Below are 19321 nucleotides of genomic sequence, written 5' to 3'. Positions count from 1 at the left end.
ATTGTCCCATCCTGGGACCCCCCAGCCCGCACAGGATGTGTCCGGGGTGGGGACAAGGCCCCCAGGCATGCTAATTAAAGGTATGTGTAGGCTCCACTCACTTTGTATAAATTTAACATTTACTCATATCCTTCTACATGTTTCTTCCACGTTGACAGTTGGAAGACTTCCACGCAGTCCCTGGTAGCAGTTTTTAGGTTTTCATCTGCTGGTTGGCTGTTCGACACATGACACTGTGAACGAGGTCACTTCTCAACCTGGTCTAACAACAGACTTTCTGAAAGGGTTAGGGTAACAGAAGGGGATTTGAACACTGGAGAGAAAAACTAAAATCTGTCTGCTAAACATATTCATATTCCTCAATACCCCTGGAGTAATAAACAAAAAGAATTCAGTGGTTTGCTTATGGAGACACCCAGTTCCTTGCATTGTTCTCCTGTCTTGGGGTCTGTCTTATCTCTCTCTCCCAAGAGACATTCTTTCCCCAAGCCTCCCCAGGGCCAGTCATCAATCCCAAGGCCTATGGGCTGTTATTGTCTGAAAACTTGGCCAAGACAACCCATGGTGCATGGTAACCCATAGCCACAGTCTTCCGAAGCCTGAGTTACTCTGGTCAGGTCTGCATCATGAGAGGTGGGGATTATGCAGCAGAGAAGGCCCCCGAGGGCTTTTCAGCAGAGGAGTCCATCAGGATGTGCCCACTTATCCTTCAGAAAGCTGTGACGGTGCCCCTTCCCTGGGAAGCCTGCCTTGAGCCCAGGCCCAGCCAGGAGACAGGGTCCCCATGCACAGAGGAGAATCTTCTTATCACGCATCAGGTGCTGTGCCCTAAATGTCCCATGCATGTTCCATTTAGTCCTCTTGGTACCCTGTGAAGAAAGTACTATCACAATACCCACTTTCGAGAAAACAGCCTTTGGTTTCTATATTCATTTCCTACTGCTGCTGTAGCAAATCACCGCAACCTTGATGGCCTCAAACAACATGCATTTCTTATCTTCTGGAGGTCAGAAATCTGCAGTGGGTTTCACTGGGCTAAAACCGAGGTGTAGAAAGGTCTTCATTGCTTCTGGAGGCTGTAGGAAGACTCCGTTTCCTTGTCTTTTCCAGTATCTGGAGGCAGCCTACATTCCGTAGCTGGTGGCCTCTTCTTGCATCTTCAAAGCCAGCAGTGTAGCCTCTTCAAATCTTTCTGGCTCTGAATTCTGTTCCCATCATCACATCTCTTTTGCTGACTCTGACTCTCCTGCCTTCTCTTATGCGGACTCTTGTGATTACTTTGAGCTCACTCGGATAATCCAAGATAATCTCCCCATTTTTGAGATCCTTAATCACATCTTTGAAGTCCTTCTTGCTATGTAAGGTAACATATTCCCAAGTCCCAGAGATTAGGACATAGATATCTTTGGGGGCCATTAATGTGCTTACTACAGGTTATGTAAGTAGTGGAACCAGGATTCAAATCTAGGCTCAGCTCTAACTCCCAAGCCATCACTTTTACCTACCAGTGTAGTGAAAGGGAAGAGAAACAAAGGAGACATTATCCCTCGTGGCTCTGGGAGGAGAGGGGAGAGCCTGGTTCAAATGAACCCTCCATGAACAACTGGTTGAATATGGAACTCTGGGCCAACCTGAGTTACAGAAACCCTTCCACCTTGAAAGTTTAAGCATCCATGCATTCACTTAACAGATATTTATTGAGCACCTAGTGTATGTCAGACACTGTTCTATATACCAGGATTCTCAGCTCAGCCCCAAATCTTTGCCCTCTTGGAGTTCCCTATAGTGAGCTGTGTTAGCTTCCTAGAGCTGCCCTAGCAAATGGCCACAGACTAGTGCCTTCAAACAATGCAGATTTTTTCTCTCACAGTTCTGGAGCCTCAATGTCCAAAATCAAGGTGTGCACAGGGACCTGCTCCCTCTGAAGGCTCGAGGGGAGGAAGCTTCCTCTCCTCTTCTAGCTTCTGGTGGCTCCCAGCAGCGTATCTCCAACCTCTGCCTCCATCCTTACGTGGCCCTTTTCTCTTTGTGTGTCCAATCTCCTTCTCCTCTCTCTTGTCAAGACACTAGTCATTGAACATCTTAAATCCATGATGATTTCATCTTGACATCCTTAACTAATTACTTCTGCAAAGGCCCTATTTCCTAATAAGGTCACGTTCTGCGGTTCCGGGTGGGTGTGAATTGGGGCAACCTTATTCAGCCCACTGCATGAGGGAAGATGGACAGTGTGCAAATAAATAGGAAAATAGCATGTCAGATGTGATCACTATTAGGAAGAAAAATAAAGCTGAGGAAGGGCGGTAGGGCATGCTGGCTGGGGGCAGGGGAGTTTAGTTTCAGCCAGAGGGTCCTGGAAAGCCTCATGGAGAAGGGGACATCTGAACCAAGACCCGAAGGAGCACACTCTGCTTTGGGGATGTCCCCCTTCAGTGGCTGTGGCCACATCTAGCCAAGTGTCGAGGAGGACAGTTCTAGGTTGAAGATGGTTCTAATTCTGCATCCGTCCCTCCTTTCCTTCCAATCCGTGATGTGTCCTCGTGCCTGAAGTCTGTGCAGTGACACTCCTTTATGGTCCAGTGCGGCTCTAATGGCAGCGATCATGAGAGTAATGGGATTTGGGGGTGGCCCCTCCTCCTTGCGTGAGGACCCCATTGTGCTGACTAATTGTGTAGAAGCAAGTAGGACAACTGTCTGTGGGGTGGAAGCAGTGGGGAGCAAAGAGGAATATGTTATCTGGGCCTCAGGGCATCACTGAATTACCCTGGCAGAGGCCGAACCCATGCATCTGGGTCACCAAAGATGCTGAAAGGGATTTGGGGGCCTTCTCGTGCTGGGAGGGGGTGGGTCTTGGGTGGACTTGAGTCCCCTGGGTTCTTCATCATCTTTGTCAGCTGTTAGAAGAGCTGCGAATATTTCAGAGGAGAAGGTGAAGAGGGGTTGAAACTATGAAAGCGCCCAGCTCTTGGAGCCTGGACAGCTGACAGCGGCTGGCACAGGGAGAATGCTTACTGTACTCAGAAGCCAGTTTTGTTTGGTCCAACCTCAGCCTCCAAACTACTTATCCTCACATCTTTGATGCTGCCTGACTCAAGTAATTACCACTAGGAACATCCCTTTTAGTAAACATATGTTTTAATGGAATAGATTTTTGTTTGAAATGACCTTATCTCAGGCAGCAGGCACTTTCATAAGTATATATCAATTGGTTTTTAAAAATTCCTCAAATGTTTTCACTTGTCTTGGTGACCTCGTACTTGTCCTGTTCCCAGCAACTCCTCCACATTCAAATAAATGCTCAGGTCTTCATTGGAAGCCTTCCTGCTACTCTTTTGTGGTTTTGCTCTTGTGACATTTTGTAACATTTGGGCACTTGTATCCTCCTATATGGAGAGTGGATCATTTCTGAAATGCCCAGTGTAGGATTCCCTATTGTTCTCAAGAGGATGGGGTTGTTACTGCTACCAGCTGTAAACTGGTGGGGAAACTGAGGTCCTAAGAGGCTAGGGAATGGGCTCCCTGTTACAGAACGAATGTGTGGGAGAGCAATTTGGAACCCAGATCTTCCTGACTCAAGAGGCATCAATTTCCCATCTTTATTTCCATGCTACCTATTTTTTTTTTTACGAATGCCTCCCTTAAATTCTTCAACTCAGGGAAGAATTAGAAATTAAAACACCCACTTCTGGTGCACTTATCACCCACCAAAGAGCCACGTGGGGTGAAGACCACAAATCCCTTTTGTGTGAGTGTTTCAGTCTGCAAGTGTGTTTTATGTGTGCTAAGTAGCTCCAAGTTTTAAGACAAAGGCCGGTTTTCCACCATGTCAGTGAACTGGCCAGCCCAGTGAACAGAAATCAATGAAACAACTTATGCTGGTATCATGGAGACATAGACAAGAATTCAGTCACTTGAAAATTTAATTCTTAATCCAGTTTAGCTAATGCTTATTGAGTACCGGCCATGGGCCAGGCCTGATACTAGGCCCTGGGGAAACAAAAATGAATGAGGATCTGCCTTGGAAAAGCTCACAGGTTAGTGTGGGAAGCAGGCACCGACCAAATAATCTCAATACACCACGGAAAGTGCTCTCATAGCTGGTGCTCAAGGCATAGGGAGATCCCAAAGAACCCTTGGGAGGAGGAGGGTTGTGATTAAGAAACTTCCAAGAAGCTGTGAGCTGTGTCTGCCCCCTTAAGTGGAAAAGGCAGGCTGATTGTTGACCTGGTGTGTATGAGCAAAAGGCAGTCTGGTTACCCCTATGGCCCAGATCCTGGCCGTATCACTATTATTATTATTGTGTGTGTTTGGCTTATGTCATCCAAATCTTTTACCTAAATTCTGTTCCACTTGCCTGTGTAGCAAATATAATAACAACTATGATACTAATATTTACCAAGGCAGTATTAGAAGCCTCAGTTAAATAGATGTACATTTTGATACAACTCCATGATGTATGCTTTTATTTATTTATTTTTACCTATTATAATAGTACAAGTTCTATCGGAAATATTAGCTTCAAAAATTGCCTCTGGAGAACGTGAACAATCCAGATGAATGTATCTTAAATGAAGGTGTATTTTAAAAGTCCACAGGAAGGGATGGTTCATCAAGGCACAGGAAGCGTCATAAGCTAATATTTTAAAAAAACTATTAAAATAGATCTAAAGTCACAAAGCAAATCACTGAAGAAAGAGCATCTGCTTGGATCAATACATTGTGGTGTCTTTGGACAATGGATAGGAACATACAGAGGTATGTTTTTGAAACAACTCTATGAGATAGAAACCATTATTATCTGTGTTTCTACAGTTGGGAAGCCTGAGACACAGTGAGGGCATGTGATTTGCCCAAGGTCACTAGCTTGTAATTGGCAGAATCACTTTCCTCTCCCCTTCCTTCACTGAGGTCTAGCCAGTCCAGACTTTAATCAGTTCCTTGCGGGGATCAAGGTTTAGGTGAACTCAGGGTCTTGGCACATGCTGTTCCTTCTGCCTGGAATGCTGTTCCCACTACTCTTGATGTGGCTAGATTGTTTTCATCCTTGAAATCGGAGCTGAAATGCCATCTTTCTTGACTTGCCTATCTAAAGTAGTTCCTCCCTGCTGTATTTTTGATTTCTGCAGAAGACTTACCTCCATTTGAAACTATTTACATTATTGTCTGCTTATTTGGTTTTTGTGTGTGCCTCACCAGAATATAAGCTCATTAAGAGGGGAGCTTTAACTGGCTTAGACATTCATGTGTCTCTAATGCCCATGAATGCCCCAAATCCCCAGTGTTTGGTGTCTGGTGGGTACTCAGACGATGTTTGTAGAAGGAATACTAGGCCCTGGGGGTGTTGAGGTGAATAAACATACAGTTGGGGATCATACAGTCTGGTCGGAGAGACAGGCAATCAGCAACCAGTGCCTTGTGCTGTATGTACCAGGAGTGTGTGTACGGTGCCCATGGGGACACACAGGAGGGTGCGACTGCTTTTTTGCCTGGAGTCTGGGCAGACACGGAGGAGGTGACATTGAACTAGGAACACCATTTCACCAATATTGCAGGCCCTGGGGTGTTCTGCACATGCTGGGGAGAGCTGGGCAGGTTTCACTGCATGTGTTTATTGAGTAACTGCTCTCTGCAAGGCACCACACACTAGATATTAGTGACCAATGTTTTTAGGAGCTTTAGGCTAAATAGACAGACTTATCAACCCATGATTGCCTGGGGATGAGTTTGGAGAGGAAGACAAGGGCTCGATCATAGTATCGGGTGTGAGAAGGGTGTGGAAATGTGTGTTCTAGGCTCCTGATCATGAAAGGGATGTAGGTAGAGGAGTTTGGAGTAGGTGAAAGAGTGCCATTGAGGGTTTTTAAGTAGGAAGTGATGTGAGGAGTTCTGTACTTGAGAATACCTAGATGTTGGTGTGGAGGCTGACTGGAGGCAGGGAGACGGGAGGCCCACCAGAAGGCTGTTGCGGGAGCCCAGGTGAGCAGTGAGGGGTGAGGGCGGACTGCAGGAGATAGTATAGAGCAGTGCTTGGAATTAATAAGTCACGATCAACTGAGTATGAGAGATGAGAAAAAAAAGAGCCAAAAAAGGCCCAAAGTTTTTCTAATTTGATCTTCCGTTTGGATTATCACTCATTAACTGAGATTGGGCAGTGTTTCCCAATGTGTGTGACTAGAACTTCTAATCCTACAACCAAAAAGTTGGAAGATGGCACATCATCCATTGTGTCTTGGAAAGTTACAAAGCACACAGGCATATTCAAGGCTCTGAGAAGTCCTGCAGTAGAGAAGATCATTTTGTTTAACTAGTGTTTCCCAAATTTCTTAACCCTCCTTTATAACACCAACACCTAAAACAACCCAAAGAACACACTTTGAGAAATGCTGAGAAGTGGAATAAAACCTGTATTTTCCTGTAGGGCCCAGGCTCTGGGAGGATGTCTTTACTTTTATCTTGGCATTTTTGACATTGCTATCCTGGAAAACCTTTGAAACTTTTGAGGGATTGACACAGTAGTAAGAGTATGGACACCAGTGTCAGGCTGCTGAGATTCACGGCATGCTATCTAACCTCTCTGTGCCTCAGTTTCCTCATCTTTGAAATGGAGCCTATAACAATAATACCTGCTTCCTTTGATGGTTGTGGGATCAACCAGTTAATTCTCAGAAAGGCCTAGAAACAGTGTCTGGCCCCTGGAGGTGGGGGGCTCAGTGAGTGAGAGCCCTGGTGAGGGGCAATACAGGGTGCAAGATGAGACCATGGACTCGGAAGCCGCGCTGCCTGGTTTGATGTCTCAGTCCGTCTGCTTCCTAACTCCATGACCTTGGGAGAACATTATGGAGCCTTCCGTGTCTCAGTTCCCCCCAGCTGTAAAGCAGGGAAATTTGTTGAACCTACTTCATAGCTCTGTGAAGAATAAGTGAATCAAATCATATGAAGGAACATCTCCTGGCATGTTAGATGTTTTCACTTTTTAAAAAAAGTCTTCTAAATTGTCCCAGTTATTAGCATCATTTTCTTTGTAGATTGGATCTTCATCACTGGAGCTGAAATTCAGTTTTTCAGCTTTCCCGGCAAGTTATTTTGGTCTCGTATTTTGGCATCCCCCTTGGCTGACTCTGGAGGCCTACAATTCACAGTTTAGTGTTTCACTGTGACTTCCGAGTCTCTTCGATTGAGATTGGTTTCTTCATCTCGTGTTAATGAAAAGTCCCCCGATTTTGGGCACCACCTGGACCCTCTTCTGGGCTCCACTCCTTTCTGAAAAATGCAGACATCTCTTTCAAATCACTTAGCAGAAGACCTTGTGATGCTCTTGTAGCAAAATCTTTCTCCAGCGTGGACACAGTCTCCTGTTTCCTGAGAGAGAGGCTGGGTTGTTTCCTTGTTAAAAGTTTTCTGATACTATATCAGTAGAGAATCTTTGGAACAGGTCACACCAACCCTCCCATTGAAGCCAATTACCTGATATTTAGTTATCAGTTTACTTCAGGGACTGTCTGCTCTTGGTGAACAATTAGATTAGAGGATGCTGATGAAATTCGAGTGGCAGGAAGTAGAAGTTATGTTTCTGAGTTCAGAGTTTCTATTTCAAGGTTGAGTCCGTGGTAAATTCTTACAGAGAGATTCTAGCCTAATAGAGTCAGATTCTCAAGGTCCCCCAGCCTATCTCATGGGTATTTAACCTGCCTGGAAACTTCAGCTCATTTCCAGAGGTGGGTCTCCCAGTTCTTTATGTCGGCATGAAAACAATTAATAATTTAAGCCATCCCCATTAAAAAAATAGAAATACTGTATAAATACAATACTGTAATAATACATTTAAAAGTCAATCCAGCTGGGCACTGTTCCCAGACTACCAGCTGAGCAGAAACTAAGTAAAGAAGAAAAACTGCTATATAATGCAAATGGCTTCAATCTCATTGTTTTCTGCTACTCTTATATTGCAAATATATAGAATTGAAGTTACATTACAGATAAATAGGTTTTGTGGGCTAACCTGGAGACCTAATCACTGTTTATATCATTATTTCTATGGGGAGAAAAATGTATCCCATATTACAAGCAGATGGTTTGCAAGCAAATTTTTGGAACACAATAGATTTTTGAGTTGGGGGCGTCCTGGAATTTTAACCTGTAGTTGGATGTTTTGTATTCAGGGCTAGTGATGGGTGAAAATTCGAGGCCTCTCAGATTCCCACCCCCCACCCCATGTTTTCCTCCCAGATCCTTGCTCCCCTCTTCATCCTGGAGGCTCTGTCTCAGCTTCTCTGTTCTCTGCTCCTGGCATACTCGTCTCTGTCACCTCATCATGGCCCAGCTCCTCCCTCCAACCACTGTTGGGGCCCCAGGAAGCCAGGAGGGACTCTAAATGTCATTATTTCTGTGCACCTTATTAAACGGCAGTTAGGGTTCACAGGAAGCCCTACAGCCAAGGGTCAAAGCATGTGGCTCTGAAACCAGACGTCAGCCGCTTGGAGCTGTGCACCCTTGGCACGTTTTTGCACCTCTCTGAGCCTCTGTTTCATCCCTATAGAATGAGGTGGTTGTTAGGACTAATAGGGGAGGACTAACTATAAACATTCAGAACAGTGCCAGGCACTGGGCAGTGTTCCCTCCAGGCAGGTATGTGGTGGGGTAGTTACAGCAAGGTTTAGACAGATTTCCACAAACTCGGGAAGCAAATCCAAGGTATGCAAATACTTTCTGAATTCCAAAGAGTAAACTGAGAAATAAGTGTCTGGAATCTCCCTGTTCATGCGTCGGGGCCTGGGTAGGTTTTGAACAAACTTTATGAGTTAGGGGTGGGGAGGGGCGGTCTACATACTTGTATAGTTGAGTGACAACCTCAAACTCTTATTGTTTTGAATAGATTAAGCTCTACAGCAGATTTTATGAACAAGCCTTCTTAAATAGTTTCATTCACTAAATTGCATCCATGGTTCTTTCACCTAGAAAAAGTTTTTTTAAGTAATTTTCGAGTTTGGGTTTTTTTTCTTTTTTCCTTCAGGCAGTTTTTTTCTTTGCATTTGAGCTGGTTCTATTTCCTAATTTACAAGTAGGCTAATGTCTGCATATTGGCCTTATTTTGTGGGCATGAGATCTAGCTGGAAATAAGGAGTAGAAAAATAAAGTACTATTTGGGAGTCTTAGGACTTTTGGAGAGACCCTCCGTAGAGAATGGGGCAATAGTGTAAAATAAGAAAAACAAATATATCTCTGCCATTTTTTTCAGAATGCACTCATTCTGACTTGAGTCCCATTTCCCTCCTATCTGTGGCCTGAAGAAATTGTAATGGAGCCAGTTAAGAAATCAGCCTATTTGAGAGTGCTTCATTGAGGCTTGGCTTCACCGAGAGTCCACTCTGACAATGAGATTTTAATTTTATTTGGGCAAAGGCTTAAGTGTCTGTGCACTTGACCGTTGCTTTCGTGGATGTATGGGAATGAGTGACAGCTTTCAAAAGGCACCATTTCAAAGCAACTGGTTTTGTTTACTAAAACGTGGGAGCTATAAGATCTGTTTCCCCTCCTGAAGAAATTTGTGTGGGTAACGTGCTGTCATGAAGATTTTATAATCTGCAGTATCACAGAAGTAATAAGGTATTGTTGTTGGTTGACCATCTGTTTATACATTCTTGGTGTCACGGTTTGCTTATTTTTTTATTTTTATTTTTCAGCTAGCAAGAAGCAAGGAATGAGAGTTTAGGAATCTCAGAGACGTTTTATAAACTAAGAATTTATGTTTAGTTGCTTAACATGGTTGAATTTTGTTTTCACCATATACAAAATAGGAAATGAAAAGCCCATTTATATATATACATTTTTTTCCCCAAAAGACAAGTTGAAAACCTCAACTTCTACTTTGTTCCTCTCTGGCCCCCGGTTCAAATTTTTAGCTTACATTAAAAATAGTCTTTTTATAGCAAGTACAAGTCAGACATAGATCATTAGGAAACTCTGGAAAGAAAAATCACCTACAGAAAGGACCTATAGAGATTTCATATTTCATCCATTCATTCAGAAATATTTATTGAAACCCTAGTATTTGCATATCATGCTGGCAGACACTGCAGGATTTGCGGAAGAAATATTAAAGACATTCTCCCTTCCTTTGAGGATCTTACAGCTTACTTGGGAGGAAATGACATAGACATATGAAACAGTTAAGTTGTAATTCAAGGCAGCATATGATTAAATACCAAAATGTGTGGTTCCGACAAGAAATGCTATAGGAGTTCAGAAAAGGGATGATAATTCAGTGGCACTACTGTTTTCTGCCTACAAATTGGCAAATTGTAGCACTATTTGTATGAAATATTTTACACTTGTTTTTTTGGCAGCCTTAGGCCTTGACTCCCAGGCAGTATTAAGAGCCTACAAAAATATTTGTACTCCAGTATCTGTAGAACTGGCTTTTTTTTTTTTTTTTTTTTTGCCTTCTTTTAGGCAGAGGAAGTGCCTTGTAGAAACCGGAATGCCCCTGAGAGGCAGGTAGTATTTGACAGTCATCATCGCTTTCAGATACAAAATAGGGAACCAGCCTCGTCATTCTTTGTGTTTCAATCCAGCCGTACGTGTCCCTCCGTTGCAAACTCTCTGTGACATTGAGAGGAGGTTTAATTTGAACTTAATGTCCGTGACGGACGAGCTAGTCATCAAGGGTCAGATAAATTTATGGCTTTGGAGACTTGCTGATGAAAATCCCTGTGGTCATGATGTTGGAGAAGGAGCTGACATAGGAGGAAGAGAGTTTGGACGCAGATGTGCACCCTGTAAGCAGGGTTCCCCAAGATGTTAGAATATGATGACACGCTGAAAGTATTGTGCTTGGGGATGATGTTTAATAAAACTCACTGGCTTCCTGTTCTATTTTTGTCATATTCAAATTAGCACAGCGCTCAAAGATGAAGCTGTGGGGCCTAAATTCTTAAGAATTGAGAGAGAGAGAAGAGGAAGAAAAAGAAATAAAATGCTTGTGAAGTCAAGTACACAGTTTGGGACTACACCTCACTCCATTCACTTTCAGGGACTCCCCAGAGCTGAATGTGGTTATTATTTAGTTGCTTTTCAATCTTGTGTGATTCATGAATTTTCAGTTTCTTTTAAAACTTACTGTCACTGGTTCTCCTACGCCCCTTCATTTTAACCTTGGGCCTTGAGGAGGCAGACGTGACAGATGTTCTGTTCTTTCCTTGATACCTCTGAGTGGGATGTCTGTGGAGCCAACGTTATTTGGAAATCACGTGGCCCTTGGTGTTCATTCTTCTTGTTGAGTTGGCAGCCCTACTGGTGAGGCAAGAGTTCCCAAGTTCGCATGACCTAGCGAGACCAAGACAGGCATCAAGCAAAGCAGTGAGCTTACCTCTCAGCTTATGATGGTGTTAATCAAAATAGCTGGCCCTGGCCACAGCTTCAGAGTCATTAGGCAGGCATCCTCTGAGCTGGCTGACTTGGGAAAGTGGCCCTGGCAAATGTTTCACCCAATATCTTTTGATATAATTTGGTATCTGTCTAAATAAATGTTGTGTAGCAGATGGTTCTGGAATGTCTTATCAAATTCTTGGGAAGACTCTGCCCTTGCAATATGTTTATTTGATTATCATACTGCAAAGCACAAAATGGTCTAATTTTTTCTAACAACAGAAAAGTTACACAATGGGTTGATATTCTGGGAATGAATCGCAAACCTAAAATGTGTACAATGTGTAAACCCTTTCTGGAGCTGTTCTGTGCTAGATTTTTCTAGACGGGAGCTCTTTAATTGTGGAATCCAGGAGAGAATGTGTTTTGGATGTATTCGGCAATGTCATCTTAAGAATGGCTCAGGAGTCTAAGTTCAACATGTCCACATTTGTTCTCTGCTCTGAGACATGATGGAAAAATTGCTCTGCTGGTTTCCTGTTGCTTTTCATGGTTTTAGCATCATGTTCTTATTCTTGCTCGAAATCAATAATCCACTATACAAAGCCTGGCATTTTGTATTGAAGCCAAGTATGAGAAAGTTTTCACGGATGCATGTGTGGGGTTGCTGTTTTGCTGCCCACCCCCGCTTTTTCTTTTTTGATAGGTGTACTTTTAATGAAGATTGTGTGCATTCAAATAACTCAGAAAACTGGCTGGATATTTCATTTGGAGCTAAAAAGTGCCCTCAAATTCACCTGTTTCGAAGCAGTAAAGATAAGGTAAGAGGAAAGATTTTTAACTTGTCTCTGTTGTCTCACTTTACTCAACTGATGCCAACTTCCTTCTGTGTGTAAAATATCCGTTAATGATCAAATAAGCTTAGTTATGAGAGTTGATGCATAGTTAACTGATATTGAGTGCCCACCAGATGTCATACACTCTGCCAGGTGACGGGAAGATAGCAGAGAATAAGACACATCATGGGCCTGCCCTCGTGGAGTTTGTCATCTTCTGGAGCTAAAGATGACCCTTCATTTGTTGAAATGAAGGAAAAGATCGACTACCAATGTCATAGAGAAACATATTGATAAAAAAAAGAGAGAGAGAGAAAGAAGTTCAGTTTCATAGTCAGCAAGATTCCTAAATGTGGCTTAAGTGTCGAATTTTGTTTTGTTTTATGGTTCCTTTTCCTGATGTGTTCAGACTTCTCTTGACAACTGCCTTACGTGCATGGCTTCAGGCGATGTTCGCGGGGAGGGAGAGAAAGCAATGTGGGCAGGGAATATTGCAAGTGGGGTCCCTTGGAAAGTCCGTGGGCTCTTGCTGTGGCGGTACCGTCATGGGCAGCACATCAGCCCTGTCATTGGACGAGAGAAAGGAAGCAACGTGAGCATATTCTTGCATTTTCTGATTTACAACCGAGCATGTCCTGTGGGAAAATGCAATTCCTGTCTTGCCATCTCAGTGGCTGCAAGGAGACATTCTCTCTAATTACAGCTCTTGTATTCTGAATAACTGTACAGAATCCCCATCAGCAGCCAGTTGACCTGTCTGTTGAGCTCACTCTGTTTTATTTGAATGCCACATGAACAAGGAGATGGGCCGCTTTCTCTTTCCGCTTACGCTTTGCCATTTCAAATAGCAAGAACCGTACCACTGAAGATGATTTAACATTTAATAAAGGAGAGCCGGAGCATTTAATGAGTGATAAATAATAAAAATCAAGCTTTCAAGTCATAACCGATCAGAACTCGTGGATTTCAAGTTATTTGGCTGTTGTCCCTTTCTGTTGTCCTCGTGTGGGTGGGGGTGTGGAGGATGGGTAGGGGGTGCCCCCCCCCAAAAAAAAACACACCTTTCAAAGCCTTCATCCAAACCTGCACCAGCCCTGCGCCAGAGTGAATCGATTGTGTGGAAAAAATGCTTAGGCACCTACGCGTAGGTATGGTCAACGTTTTATTTCTCGTATTAGTCTGAAAAATAGGTGACTTTAGTGCTGATAGAGACTGGTAGAAAATACCATGATCATTGAATATACCCAGGACTCTGATAAGTGGTTAAGATTATACAAGGCTTTTTTCTTTCATCATTTTGAAAATGTTACGGGTGTGGTGACAGAGAGGAACTTGTTCATTGACGAAAAACTGCTGCTTACACAATTTGCTTACCTTTTTTTGGGGTCACTAGTATAAATTAATCACCATTCACATCTAGTCTGGAGCATGGCAAAAAAATGTTTACCACCCAAAGAACCACGGGTGCTTTCTTCCCCACCCCGAGTCCCACTGTGGTTTACCCTAATCCCTCTAGAGTCTTCCCACACAACCGTTACCTCACTCTCTCCCGCTCACCACCACTCTCAAGGTAAAGGAGATAAGAGTTTAGTAATTTGAGTAAAGCAGTTCTTTGAAACCAACTTGGGGCTGATTATTTTAGTAATGTTGATAAGATGTCTGTCTCCATCTCTTGGTCACGTTATTTCAAAATATTTCCTGTCTTTATGGTTATCTATAACTTGCCTGAAAGTCTCATATTTTGGTTATTTAAATAATTCCTTATCCCGAACCTACAGAGATGGCAGTCTATGGTTTTCTCCAGTTCCATCTATTAGCTTGGTTCAAAGAGTGTTTGCTCACTGCCGGTCATATGCCTAATAACATTCTAGTAATTTTCTTGGTGGAGAAAAAAAATCCTTATAATACAGAGCCTCTGTTTCGAAGAAGCTTTGTCTCTTTACACAAGACAATTAGAATATAGTATATCCTCACCTTCATTATGAAATCAGCATTAAAAAAATAATGAAAGCAATTGCAATTTTCTTGGAGGGATTTCATGAGATGTTGTTGAATAAAAACATCAAGATGCAGAAAAGTATGTATAGGCTTCCTAGGTGAGGCAATGGTTAAGAATCCGCCTGCCAATGCAGGGAACATGGGTTCAATCCCTGCTCCAGGAAGATCCCACATGCCGTGGAGCAACTAAGCCCGTGTGCCACAACTATTGAGCCTGCACTTTAGAGCCCGTGAGCCACAACTATTGAGCCCATGTGCTGCAGCTACTGAAGCCCACGCACCTAGAGCCTGTGCTCCGCAACAAGAGAAGCCACGGCAATGAGGAACACACGCACTACAACAAAGAGTAGCCCCCACTCACTGCAACTAAAAAGAAAGCCTGTGCACAGCAAAAAAAGACCCAACACAGCCAATTAAAAAAAAAATTAGAAAAGTATGTATAGCATGACCTTGTATTGATCCAAAAAGTCCCTGTATATGTTTGCTATGTGTATATGATGTCACTGTATGATTATTTGACATGGAGAAAAATGTGGAGGAATTCATACTAGGTTGTCAACATAGACTCCCCTGATGGAATGACTCTGCAATGGAGGGAAAGTCAGAGACAAGTTAAAAAAAAAAAAGACAACTGAAATCCTCACATACACAGACAAACATAAAGAGGGATGTGTGACATCTCATTTTTGCATTGTGTAAAATTATATGTTTGTATACCTATAAAGAGATTTTTTAACAGTCAGTAAAAATGGCTTATACTGATAAGAACAGAAAAGATGTAGGAATAAAAGTATTTCCCACAAACAGCACTGGTCCTAAAGGAAAAACTAGAAACATTGTTTTACAAATCGAAACAGAAATATGGAATTCCGTCACTGATACAACCAACATTGTTTTTAAAGCTGTGTCTTGTGCAGTAACACAAGAAACAATAGAAATAATATTGGAATGGAATAGACAAAAATATCATTATTTGCTATTCTTAAGTGGTTGTATATCTGTAAAATCTAAATATATTAGCTTTTAAAACTATTCAAATTAATAAAGGTAAAATAAAGTGCTAAATGTTCAGTAATCATTCAAGTATCAATAACCTTACTACATGTAAGACAAACTGTTAACATCCATTAATAAAAGATTCCATTCATTAAAAAACAATGGAGGGACTTCCTAGGTGGCGCAGTGGTTAAGAATCTGCCTGCCAATGCAGGGGACACGGGTTCGAACTCTGCTCTGGGAAGATTCCACATGCCACGGAGCAACTAAGCCTGTGAGCCACAACTATTGAGCCCGTGTGCCACAACTATTGAAGCCCACAAGCCTAGAGCCCGTGCTCTGCAACAAGAGAAGCCACTACAATGAGGAGCCCACATACCACAATGAAGAGTAGCCCCCACTTGCAGCAACTAAAGAAAGCCCTTGCACAGCAACGAAGACCCAACACAGCCAATAAATAAATTAATTAAAAAAAAATGGAAATACTCAGGCACAAACTTGAAGAGTAAGGTATATACCCTGTATTTTAAAATCGTTTTTTACTAGGAGATACATGTTGAAGCCAGCTACCAAAATAGTGGTTCTGGCCATGCAACAGCTTGTCTTAAGCAATTTTTTCTAATAGTAATTAGATAGTGAGGCAGTGGTCTATTGAGGCTATTTATAATTCATAATAGGGAAACCTTATCAATTAAAAGCATGAGCAAATATAAAAATAAAGACACACAAGGTATTTTCTTGGAAGATATGAAAAGCATCTTAAACATAGCCAGACACATACTGTTTCTTGGCGGGAAGATATCATAAAAATGTCACTACTTCCTCAATCTATTTTCTAGATTTCAGGTCATCCTAGTGAAAATTTGAATAGCCTTTGTCTTAAAATTAATATAAAATTCATCTGGAATAATAATATGAACTGGTCAAGAATATCCAAGATATATACTGAAGAAAAGAAAATTAAGCAAGACCATTTCCATATGATTGTAAACACATATATAGTGGCAATAATTTAGTCCATGACTGTTTTAAAAATAGGAATATAGATCCATGGAATAGAGTAGAAAGCTCAGAAATAAATGTAAAACTTTTAAAGACTATTTATCATAAATTAAGAGGAAACAAGTATTATTTCATGAAAGTTGCTGAAATAACTGGCTTACAATATGGAAACATAGTTTAATTCACTTTTTTTACATTAAATATAAAAATACATTTTAGGCTAATGAAGAAATTCATCTAAAAACCTAACACAGAAAATAATTGAGCATCAGATAATTTGGAAGTATAATTTTCTTGGCTCTGAAGCAATATATTATGTAATAGCAAGAGAAAAATATTCGTACACTTGACTTTTTGAAAAAAATCTAAACAAAAAATAGGAGATGACTAAAGCACATGCTTCAGGAAAAACATTTGCAACAGGCAAAATATTAATTGCAAGATATGAAAGCTAGGAGAAAGTCAACAGAAAAGTATAGAGACACCAGAAAGTAAGTGGGCAAAAGTGTATATTCTCATAAGAGGAGGTTGAGAGAGTTAGATATAGATACAGAAATATGTTCAGCTTCCCCTGCTATCAAATAAATACAAATTAAAGTGAAAATAAGGTTTGCTGACACCAAGTGATGGCGATGCCAATTAACACAACCTTTTTAGAAAGCGATTTGGCGATATGTTTCAAAAGTCATAAATATATTCATTCTGTTTGAAGCACGAATTCCAGGCTTAGATGTCTGAAGAAGCAGTTTGAAAGAAGAAAACCCATAAGCGTACAGATGTTATTGCAGTGGCATTTATAGACTTAGAAACTTGGAAATAACCAAACTGTTTGACAATAAGAGAAAAGGTTAAGTAAAATAAGGTCTGTTGATAGAATAATAGAATGTTATGTGGTAAGAAGTTCTTTGGCCCCGTGGACATTATTAGCTAATTGACATCCAAACTTTATAATTCATCTGACCCTTTGGGTCTTCATTCCCTCTTTATCCAGCTTAACTCAAGAGTTATTAACCTGGTAAGGATTCCCATGCTGGGTTCATTAAGCCAAGGCATCAGCTTTTTAACCATTCTTGCCTAGAACCTAATGACAAAAAAAAAAAAATTCCTTCAACTCCCTGGCTATTCTCTTCTTCCACTGCACTTAAAAAAAAAATTACTGTCTCCTATTTTCAGATCAGCTCCAACTTCTTCTGCCCCATTGTTCCCCTGAACCTGAACTCCATGCAGCCATTCCAGCAGACCCTATAACTCCTCATCTTACTTGGCCTCTTGGCTGCATTCTTAAAACTCTGTCTTCCATTGCCTTCCATGGCACACCCTCTCCATGCTCTCTTCCTTCCTTCTTGACTGTGTCTTAACCTCCTCTGCTGACTCCTTCTCTCCTTGACTCTAAATATTGGAGTTATTTCAGCCCCAGTTTTGGCTCTTCCTGTCTTCTGACTGTGCTTTATCCACAGACAATCTTATCCACTCCCATGGCTTGATATACCATCTATATGTCCATGTCTCCTTTATCTCCCACCCAGATTGCTTCTGGGCTCCAGGTTCATATGTTCTTAATTATCACACAAGTACCTTGAACTAAAACACATCCAAAAGTTGAAGTCTTGATTTTTCCACCCAAAGTCTGCCTCCTGCTCAGTGCGTCCCATTGCAATATACGGTACCTCTGTCCATACATTTGCTCACCACATCCTCCGTATCCACACATCCCACTTCTAGTCCTGCCCCATGCTACCTCTAAAGGTTATCTTAAAGCTGTCAATTCTTTCCATTTCTACTGTACCATCCTAGCCCAGGCTTCTGTCATCTCTTAATGCTCTCCATCCTATGTGACCCTCCAGTTTTCATCTAGCAGACTTTTCCACCCTTCTGCTAGACTATAAGTCTTTGAGGTCAAGGACAACAATTGCTTGCTTCGCTGAAGTAGTCAATACCTTGTGTAGCACATGGCACCTCTTCAAAGCTTGATAAATGTTTGTGGAATAAATTAATGCAATGATAACAGTTATGTAAATGCTAGGTATATGAGAACTGGAAGGCAATGTGGAAAATTTAAAACAGCTAGTGAAAATAGGACTTTAACAAACTTTCTGGTGCTTTCGTTACAATGTTTGAGCAGTGAATTCAATTTAAGACATATGTGCGTACAGAGTAACCGGGGATGATGGTCATGTGCTGAGATGTGCAGTGCAGGGAGAGATGCTGGCTTGAAGCATGAGTGAGAATTCAGCCTGGTGTTGAAGATGAGCTGGTGGGGGTGGTTTGGGGTTTGGTACTATGCTCAGGTCCCCTGAAGATGGTTGGACTTCAGTCCAGTGGACGTTGGACTATAAGAACTTGTGTTCTTCCAACATGATTCTATGGCTCAGAAATAGGATTTTTTTGAAAACGGGAAGATGAGCGTGAGATCCCAGGCCTGGAATAGATATAGCAAACTTATCAGAGGATGAGAGACAGTGGATTCTTAGCTGGCCATGTAGAGTCTGGGAGGAGGTCAGAAGTATAACAGAAGATAGACACCTCCTCCGTGGGGTGGGACTATCCCTCTTCATCGTGGGTAATAAGGTCACTACTCCTATGGTCCCAGTTTCCTAAAACTTAGCCCCCCTCCCCACCAGATCCCCTGCACACACATGATGCAAAAGGGGTCTCTCATTGGCATGTTATTTTCTTTAACTTTCCTCTTTTTTTCCTTTTGCTTCTTCCTTTTTCTTTTTATTCTTTCTTGTCCTCCTCCTCCTCCCTCCTAAATATAAACAAATGAAAAAAAATTATGTATGAGAATACTTAATATAAAGATATAAAATCTCCTAAAATTCATGCATATATTTAGTACAATTCCAGTCAAACTCATAGTCCCCTCACCCCATTTGGGCAAAATGTTCTTAAAGTTCATATGGAAGAATAATGTCTAGGAAATGCTAAGAAAATTATGAAAATAAAAATAGATTTGCCATAAATGTATTTAAATCTACAATAGTAAAAATTTGATGACATCAGAATAGAAGTAGATCAATAGATAATTGGGACAGTGCAAAGTTCAGAAATAGCTTGCAGGTATGTGGTGATTTAATATATGACAAAAGTGGTAATTCAGTTGGAAAAGGAACTTTTTTTTTTTA

The 19321-nt window shown here is 41.6% G+C and overlaps 1 protein-coding gene across 1 annotated transcript in view; it reads left to right on the top strand.

Moving 5' to 3' along the window:
* The window catches only part of PLXNC1 (plexin C1), a 143131-nt gene that overhangs the window by 42288 nt on the left and 81522 nt on the right, over positions 1-19321 (top strand). Inside the window, exon 5 of the mRNA XM_057741509.1 lies at positions 12071-12185. Coding sequence (XP_057597492.1) covers positions 12071-12185 — 115 coding nt within the window. The remainder of the gene's footprint in view (positions 1-12070; positions 12186-19321) is intronic.

This window comes from Hippopotamus amphibius, chromosome 7 (assembly GCF_030028045.1).
Source record: "Hippopotamus amphibius kiboko isolate mHipAmp2 chromosome 7, mHipAmp2.hap2, whole genome shotgun sequence".
In the NCBI taxonomy this organism is placed as follows: domain Eukaryota; kingdom Metazoa; phylum Chordata; class Mammalia; order Artiodactyla; family Hippopotamidae; genus Hippopotamus; species Hippopotamus amphibius.
This window is presented reverse-complemented; position numbering and strand designations above follow the sequence as displayed.